The 9,009-nt window shown below is 41.5% G+C and overlaps 2 protein-coding genes across 3 annotated transcripts; one reads left to right on the forward strand and one right to left on the reverse strand.

The window, feature by feature from the left end:
- Window positions 1–56: 56 nt before the first annotated feature.
- Window positions 57–1,651, forward strand: mrpl21 (mitochondrial ribosomal protein L21). The gene has a single exon (XM_067498879.1). It carries the CDS (start codon window positions 814–816, stop codon window positions 1,399–1,401), a length of 588 nt encoding a protein of 195 aa, XP_067354980.1. The 5' UTR covers window positions 57–813; the 3' UTR covers window positions 1,402–1,651.
- Window positions 1,652–2,854: 1,203 nt separating this feature from the next.
- c3h6orf120 (chromosome 3 C6orf120 homolog) lies at window positions 2,855–8,987 on the reverse strand. 2 transcript variants are annotated; one of them, XM_067498880.1, is made up of 2 exons: window positions 8,314–8,987; window positions 2,855–5,990 (listed from the first exon to the last, which is right to left on the reverse strand). In XM_067498880.1, exon 2 carries the CDS (start codon window positions 5,940–5,942, stop codon window positions 5,385–5,387), a length of 558 nt encoding a protein of 185 aa, XP_067354981.1. In that variant the 5' UTR covers window positions 5,943–5,990; window positions 8,314–8,987; the 3' UTR covers window positions 2,855–5,384. The 2 variants fall into 2 exon arrangements, with proteins under 2 accessions (XP_067354981.1, XP_067354982.1); XM_067498881.1 differs by having other exon boundaries at window positions 8,310–8,987.
- Between the last annotated feature and the right edge of the window lie 22 nt (window positions 8,988–9,009).

Genomic DNA, 9,009 nt, shown 5'->3' on the forward strand with positions numbered 1-9,009 from the left:
ACGGAAACTGGGATCGACAAAATGGCGGAAGATGCGTTCGTGCGCTGTCGTAAATTTGCATAAACATGAAGTAACCAGATCTTCACGCAAGTCTTGAAATTAGATCCCAATTTAAAAAAATTAGACAGTGGAAATGATTTAAATATATGTGCATCTCATATGTGAACCAGTGCTCTCAGTAACTGAGAAATGTTTCTGGTAACTGTTTATCAGCCCTGCACATCAAATCTCAGGGATTTTAGTTCATTCCCACTTAGAAAATAACTTAAACTCAGGGATGTCTGTTGAATTCCCCTCACTGAACTTCCTGCTTCAGGTTACTCCGCACAATTCCCTTGGGATTAAGTTCAGGACGGTGATCCAGCTTTTAAAAATGATTAAGGTTACTTGGAGCCTCCTGCACTATTCCTCTTAGTGTGATCTTTGCTGGTTGACAGGTCTAAACTCAGGGCCCCCAGACACACTCCGGACTCCACTGAGAAAAAGTCTCTCCTTTTCAAATGAACTGATAATCTTAGAGATTCAATTTTGCCAACCACATTTTTTTAAGGATTGGATACCTTATATTAGTAAATGAATAATGCACGAACGTCTGGTCACTCTGAGGATATATATTTATGCAGAAACTGAGACAACAAGGTGGGGGGTCTCTCAAACACTTAAGCGCCACAGTGTAAGAAAAATCTAAGGAATCAGCAGAGGGCAACGTCTAATCAGCTGAACCAAGAAGAAGAAAAGGAAGAAGAAGAAGAAGGGTCATGTGACTGTTACATCACGCATGCGCTGTATGGAGCGAAACAGATTTTTGTCAAGATGGCGATGACTAGAGGGTGTGCAGGGTTGTGGAGGACATGTAGCACGTTGTTGCCCAGACACCGGTTCCTGGTTCCCGCTGCTATACGAACACAAAGCTCCGCGAGTGTGGAGCTGGTGCCCCGGACATCCCTGTCGCGGCCGCCGTGGCCGGAGCAGCTGATCCCGGTGTCCGAGGAGGAGGAGCGGAGCCGACACGCCGTGGTGGTGAGCACCGTGAACCAGCGGATCCAGCGTCAGGACTTTGGTCGGCTGTTCGCCGTGGTGCACTTCGCTGGGCGCCAGTGGAAGGTCACCGACGAAGACCTGATCCTGATCGAGAACCACATCGAGGCGGATTGCGGGGAGCGGCTCCGAATGGAAAAGGTGCTGCTGGTCGGGGCCGAGGACTTCACCCTGGTCGGAAGGCCCCTGCTGGGGAATGAGCTGGTCCGGGTCGAGGCCACCGTGATCGAAAAGACCGAATCCTGGCCCAAAGTCAACATGAGGTTCTGGAAGAGACACCGGTTCCAGCAGAAGAAGATCATCGTCCAGCCGCAGACGGTGCTAAGGATCAACAGCATCCAGTTGGCCCCCAGACTGACCTGATGAAAATTCCGGATTATTTCATCCGGACTGCGGGTTCATTGGCTCTGGGTGATTCTAAACTTGTAGTAAACCGAGTCATTAGGGTCAAGGAGTCTGTTCAGGACTTTCACATTCGCTTTAAGTCGGCGACAAAACAATTGTGGACTTTTTCTCCTCAGAGTTCAGCAACATATTCCTTCTGTAAATAAACGATTTACTGCACAGCTGTGACAGCAACATATTAAATAAGAAGTTTTTGTTTAAAAAAAAACCGAAGAATTTGTTTCTTTTAGTTTTGACGTTAAAAGTCTTGAGATCTGATCATCTGTCTCAGAATGGTGATGGTATCAGAAACTTGCATGAAGGTTTATTTCCCCCAATAAGTTATTAGTTGACAGGATCTCAATAGCAACAAAATAATTTACTGGTACTACTTTCCCCATTGTGAATATTTACTAGAATTCCAGGTTTCTATAGTAAACTAATTTCTATATTATTGAATGACTGATAACCAAAACGCCCAAACTGAACATTTGAATGTGTTCAGTTTGGCCTCAGGGAATTAAAAAAAAAAATCGTAATTATCACTGTCTTTCTATTCTTAATAGACTCAAATTATCAACCTGTTCCTCAATTCCACTGCTGTAAATAAGCTGCAGAGATGTGACTGAAATATGTTAAATGCATCTCGTTTTCTATTTGTGGAAAGTGACCAAGTACTGGAACTTGGTGACTCTTACCTAACTTTAATTCCGTCACAGTTTTGTGGAAAATGTTGGACTTTAACTCCACGATACTATTGAATCTGTACGTAAACTTAAGACCTGACCAATTTTTATTCCTGCAGAATGTTTATGAACAAATCTGGATTATATTTGTTATCAAGAGCATCAAGTTGTGTAGCGTTAAAAACATTGTTTCTATCAGTAACTGTGACTAAAGCCACTTTTACTTTACTTTCACACTTAGGGTACATTTTAGAGCATGCACCTTAACTTGAGTAAAGCATTTGAAGTTGTACATCTACTTTTTAGCCAACTTTAACTTGAGTATTGCACTTAGTCCTTTATAATCTTATCGAGAATAACAAGTGTCAGTGTCACGGTGTCTGATCTGGACATGTAGATGTGAAGACAGTGAAATCATCCATTTCTGGATTTATAGTTTAACAGATGTTAAGTTATATTTTACATCACTCTATCCCACTTCAACATAATTTTGTAACACGCTGCCACTCATTGTGCCAAAATGTGCGTGTTTTATTAATTTTATAAATTATATTTTGTGTGTGTATTTGCGTTGAGTTTTGGTTGTTTCTCCACGCAATGCACGTCAATGCTTTTTAAGTAAAGGACATTTTCCAGCTTCTCTTCTCTCAGAATCAAAACAATCAACCTCACGATAACAAGATATTTCACTGAAGCTCTACATTTGATAAAAGCTGAAAGATTCAAGAGACAGGATTTTAACAGTCTGCAAAACAACTGTTTATTTACAAAGGAACCTGAATGCGTCTCTGGAACGGCTGCTCAGCTGTTCACCCTGCAGAGAAGTGATCTGAAGGCACTGTTGAACATTTCTGCTCAGTGGTGACACGTTTACTCAGAACGCAACTCCAACACTGGAGGTGAGGGTTAAATTAGGAGCGTGTCCAACAGGTGACAACACGAATGATCCAACAGAACAAAATGATGCTACAGATGTTAACAGGGTGGTAGCAGAACCAAAAGTTCCCATTTTGAGTCAAACTTAAAACTAATTCAGTAAACAGTGAATCAAAAAGCACGAAAGCATATTCAGCAGCATTTTTACTGACTTCCCGTTGAACTCAATTTACTTTATCTTGAAAGAAAAGGCATGTGCAGCATGACAAAGTAACATCCTCCAGTGTTTCCCCTAAATGCATTTAGCAGCGGTGCACTAACACTGCTGCTAACTTGAGAATCAATAAAATCGGAAACGTTCGTTTTGCTTTGGAGAAATGTGGATGGGGGGCTATTAAACTAAATAGTTCAAGTATAGCAACAGCCCGGTGCTCATATGCTGTAATCATTCTTGCTGCTCATTCAGGCATTTAAATGATCCATTCACGATGCAGCTCTCATCATGTGCAAAATTACATTCCAAAGTTTATCTGAAGTGTGGCTGAACAAGTTCTCTCTAAAACTGTTAGCACAATATAACAATTATATATGTAATTTTTTTTTTTTTTTTAAATGCTAAAGAATCTAAAAAAAAACAAAAACAAATTCAGACGTAAACACCTGTTCCCACTGAGTTTATGTGAAATCTACAGACTGGAGGAAAAAAGAAAGAAGAAAAACACATGGCCCAACAGGACAGGTGTTTGTGACGGGAGATCACCCAGGTGAGCGCTGAGGTTTACAGGGGAAGACTCGATGCCCGTCAACACAGTGAATAAGGCCGGATTTAAGGCTTTGGTGAAGACAGTGAACTGAAATGATCTAATGTGCCTCCACACAGCTAAACTGTGCTGTAATAACACAGGACAAAAATAAACTTTAAAAAGTACTGCAATTTGAATATTTTTCATTTTCATTCTGGAGATTTTAGGCGGCTTAGGCAGTCTGAGTTGGACCAAGTGGATTTCTTCTGAAGTTACATGCTGTTAAGTACTAATAACCTGCCTTTGTTGGCATTTTTTTTCCCTAAAGCTGAGCAGAAAAAAAAAAAAAAAAAAAAAAAAAAAAGTGTCCTCGGAGACACGAAGAAGCACATTTATAGACTAGTTGTTGTTAGACTTTAGAAGATATCCACTTGGTTTCATTATCTCAGACTGGTAGAGCCGTATGTTAAACCTCATGTCACATAAACTTTGGAAAATGTTTTTACAAAAAAAAAAAAAAAAAAGAAAGGACTGAATTTTAGTCCTTATCATCTCCACTTAAAGTGGACTGAGGGATCGTCAAGCGCAAAAAACAAACAACCCAGCGATTACAACCCGTCTTAAAGCTCCTGACTACTGCTTTAAGACACCCCTGAAAAACTGAACCTGTCCTTTAACGCCTGAGGGACAAAAAAAAAAAAAAAAAAAAGGGCATTAACACTTTTGTATTTTGCCTGCAAAAACTGTTTCCTTTCATATCCTGACAATATTCTGTGCCAACGTCACAGAAGTTAAATTACCTGGTGCAATTGTATCTTGTGCAATTTCCATTACTCAAATTTGATCAGAGCTGTCAGATTAGGGAGAAAGTGGCTGATTAGAGAAAGAAACAATGGGGACCTCTAGTTGTAGAGATGCTAACCAGACACCTTTTAGGTTAAGCACGGGATTTCAAGGTTTACGATACGATATGAGCCATCGTTGCACGGAAACACCATCATCTTTTTAAACCTTTTCAGTCTAACAGTAAACACGTGGCCTAGTGGCTGACCAGGACTTTATCGCCAAGTTTCTGATATCCCACACACATCCTGTGCGACGTTGCAGAGTTAAAACCGTTTAATTCATTCGTGGGAAGAGGAAAGACACCGCCTCTTCTTTTCTGCCAAATTAGTTTAAAGAATAATTCGTACATTTAAACATGATCTCAGCTTTCTTTTAAACCCATCCTAATGCAACAGTCACATGATGCTTTCCTGTCCACACTGTCCTTAAAAGTGATTCCGTAAGACTACAGGAATGTTCCCCTCGTGCTGTTTTGGCTGAACTGCAGATCTGTAACAAAAAGAAAATCACCGGCCACAGACATAACATGTGCCTGTGCTTCACCTTAAAACACTTCACTGCCTCTTTGCACAAGAGGACAGCAAAGCCAAAATAACACTCTAAATCTGCTTAGACTTTGTAAAGCACTTTCTAATTGGTCACTGGTGAAATCCGCACACCAGTGAACAAATTCACTTCAAACTGGAGTTTGGGGCAACATCGCTTCATCATTACAGAACGAAATCAATTTCCTTTAACGTATTAAGGCTGAGTTGAGCCAAGAACGGAACCACCTCCTTCTGTCACAGCAGCAAGGAAGGTTAGCAGATTTTCAAAACAAAATCTCAAGTATAATCTTCAAAAGTCCGATGAGAATCGTCCACAGGATCGACTCCTCCTCCTGAAAGTCCTCCTCTGCTGCGTGAGGAGATTTTGATTGCTTGTGTTCGTCTTCTGAAGAGTATGAGCCCTTCTCGAAGGGGTCCTGCGGTACCGTCTGATCGTAAAACACCCGCATTTCAAACTCACTCTCCTTGTGAGACGGATGGCCGTAAATACCGATGCCCACAGGCCTAGCAAATTCCCCGGGCACCACCACCACGTCGTGGCCACAGGTAACCGACTGCAGCTTGTAGGTGTCAAAGCTTGGCCGCAGAGTTTTATCTGACACGTACAGGTCTGCGTCTCCCTTGAGGCTCTGCATGTGCAGGATGATTCTTCCGTCGTGGTTGAGGCGCAGGTAGCTGTAGTTTCCAGCGCCGATGTGGCCCTGAACGACATGGAGCAGCACCCACTCTTCAGGAAAGCTGTCATCTTCCGAGGGGCTCAGGAAGCTTCTGGCCTGGGACAGCAGGAGGGCGAAGACCAGAGTGCTGCAGCTCAGCATCATGATGAAGGCATGTGTCAGTCAGTCACCGCCTGGATAACACCAGACAGCCTGGAAAACAGGAGGAGACACAGTCTACAATAAACGAATGGTTGGACATTTTTCAAGCTGGTCTCAATTGAGGTGCTGATGCTAAAAGGCCTGAGTCACTACAACCAGTGTTTTCCCACAGTTGCCATGAATATGTTCATCTATAGTTATTGTTTGTTCCAAAATGTGCCTCAATGTTTAGCTGAGACTCAAAAATGTCGACGGCCCCAATGAATTAAATCAAAGACACATTTCTCTCTCATTTGCCTGATTGTAGTTCCATGTGAGATGCAGCGTAGGGATCTCTCCTGGTGGTTGCGTTACAGTGCAACACGGTGTGGGAAAAGGGGACAAATAATCCTGTTTAGATGTTCAGGACCTCCCTGGTAATCCCTCCATTCAACCCAGCATTAGCTTTAACCTGGGATCTTCCCCGATTGTTCCCAGAGAAGGACCACATTACCCCAACACTCTGGCAGCAGATTGGCCCTCTAGAGCATCAGAAAGTCAATGGCCATGTCTCATCGCCTACTGACTAACTCAGACCACGGACTTCTCTCCCAATATTGAAAAACTTGTGCCAAATCCAACTCTTCTGCAAATTCCTCATAAAAGTTTCTTCTCAAGACTCAAGATTGATTGAAAAAAAAGCACCTGCCCTATTGCTAAATGTAACTGTGTTAACTGAAGCCCATCTTACATGATCATTACCATCATAAGAAAGACTTAGTTTGTTTTTCTAACTGACACAACATAATGATAATGAACGTGCAAAAACCAGATTGGGTTGGGCGAGTTTGTTTTCTTCTCTCACGTTCAAGCCTGGGGCTGTGTCAATTTGAATAGGAAATAAACTCCCCGTAAATGGTGACGTCACCAATTTTGAACTTGCTTTCTTTGGCTTATCAAGATGTCATCTGGGGGAGCTCTGGAAAAGCAGGTTTACCATGATAAACTCTATAGTATAAGTGACATGATGCCATAAATGGAAGTGAAGTGATTTGGAGGCATCAGAAGTAAAGAGATATTTTTTTAGGGAAGTTTAATGGCCTTTATGGACATCTACTACTCAATCTAGGGCCAAAAGAAGCAAGTTTATAATCAGTGAAGACGTCCTTTAATGTACTCTGTATTAAAAAAGATACAATTAGACAAAATATTGGATTATAGTTGAAAGATTCATAGAATTAGAGCTTCTTACTCTAGTTCCTCAGTAGATCCTCAGTTTGTGTAACAATGTATGGTAAACTGTAGAACAGTAAGTAGGTGTCTAAGTAAAGCTGTAAAATGACCCCAAATGTTTTTGGGTTATATCAGCCTGATTAATCTGTGTTGAACACAGAACAAAAGTACAGGCTTATTACTCGGACATAAATCAGTTCATAGTGCATTTCAGTCTCCTTGAATCTCTGACTTTAGTCTGAGACTTTCAGCAGCTTGAGAAATCCAACCTGAGGCCTTTACACACAGTCAAAGCTGAGTCGAAGTTACCGCTCAGCAAAGTTAAAAATAAACCGGTGAGTTTGACCTTTGCTGTGGCGGAGAGTCGAGCAGCAAAGACCAAATCTATCACACGTTTATATAAACGTTTTCATTTCCGGACAATTTACATTTACACGTAACTGTACTTAAAGGGAAATTGTACGTTCACCTATCCGCTTTGGTTACGTGAGAAATAACCATTTCTTTTTATAACAATAATAATAATAATAAACTGCTTAACCGTGTAACGTTATATAATAATTTAGCAACAGTTTGGAAAAAAAGAGGCAAAAAGATTCAAACGTTTCATACTTCTCTGCTTCACAAAGAGGATTTAAGCAGAGTTTTATCAAAACTCAACACTTACTTATTCCTCAATAATTTTAACTTTGCGTAGCTAATAAATCGCAAATCTGAGCGTTGCCAACTTATCTAAAAACAATTCGAGCCTCTGATTAGCCTAGCTTAGTCTACTTTAGCCTAATGCTAAAAGCTAACGCAGCAAATGCAACAATGGCAACAAGCTAATAGTTAAGAAAATTATTAACAACGTATTCTTCTTTACATAATCAATATTTGGACCGTTCCCTTTTAGCTCCCGCGGCGCTTGGACGAAACGAGGCTGGGGTTTAGCCTGAGCTTACAGCTACCTCCCTACTCAGCTGCTAACCCCCTGCTAACACACAGTTCAGGCGGCTAGCGAGCACGCTGCTAACGTTGGTGTGCGAAATCTCACTTTCAGCTAATTGCGCTCAGGTTGCTAGAAAGGGGAGTTTGCAGAACCGATTAAAAAGTCATGATTACACAACAACTGATTATCAAAAGTGCATTAATTAGATAAGAAGAGCGTCCGCTTACTTACACAGCTGTCATTTCCTAAGAAGCATCTTCTCCAAACAACCTGCTGAGTCCAAAGTCCTCCTGCTGCTGCTTCTTCTTCGCTGCTTTCTTTGATTGTAACTCACTCCCACCACCTGCTGGTCACACGTGGTAGGTGCACAAGCACCGGGCTTCAACTAAAACAATTGTACTGGGCCTTTTTGCAAATATTTTCAGAAGAAAACCAGGCTCCCTGACGCATCTTATTGTGGAGAGATGCTGTCAAACACTTCTATAGCCCAGACTCAGGCAGCGGTGCAGATGCGTTCCCCTCTAAAGGTTTCTGAACTGGTCTCGGCGTTCCAACGGATGAGGGTCATTTTTCTACTTGACTGGTTTTGTAGCTTGTTTGCAGTAATTTCACAGCAAAGCAGTGAGAGGGAAGAGTCCCGTGAGATGCATGTAGTAGCTTTCAAAAATCAAGCTTCTTTATTTGGCAATAAAATACTGAACAAAATACTTTCTTAAATTCTTTTACTAGTTTAATGTTACTTCTTTCCCCTAGAACAGGTTGGGGTGATTTGGTGGTTTGTTTTTGGTAGACACGCGCTAAAAGCCTTTGTCTGACGTTTAACTTGCCTTGAGAAAGACCAATTGTGGATAAAACATTGGCCATAGCAATAAATTATGGAAACTTATGTGACGAGAAAGAATCCCCACTCTCTCCTGAACCCGAGTC

Source organism: Channa argus, chromosome 3 (assembly GCF_033026475.1).
Source record: "Channa argus isolate prfri chromosome 3, Channa argus male v1.0, whole genome shotgun sequence".
Taxonomy (NCBI): Eukaryota; Metazoa; Chordata; class Actinopteri; order Anabantiformes; family Channidae; genus Channa; species Channa argus.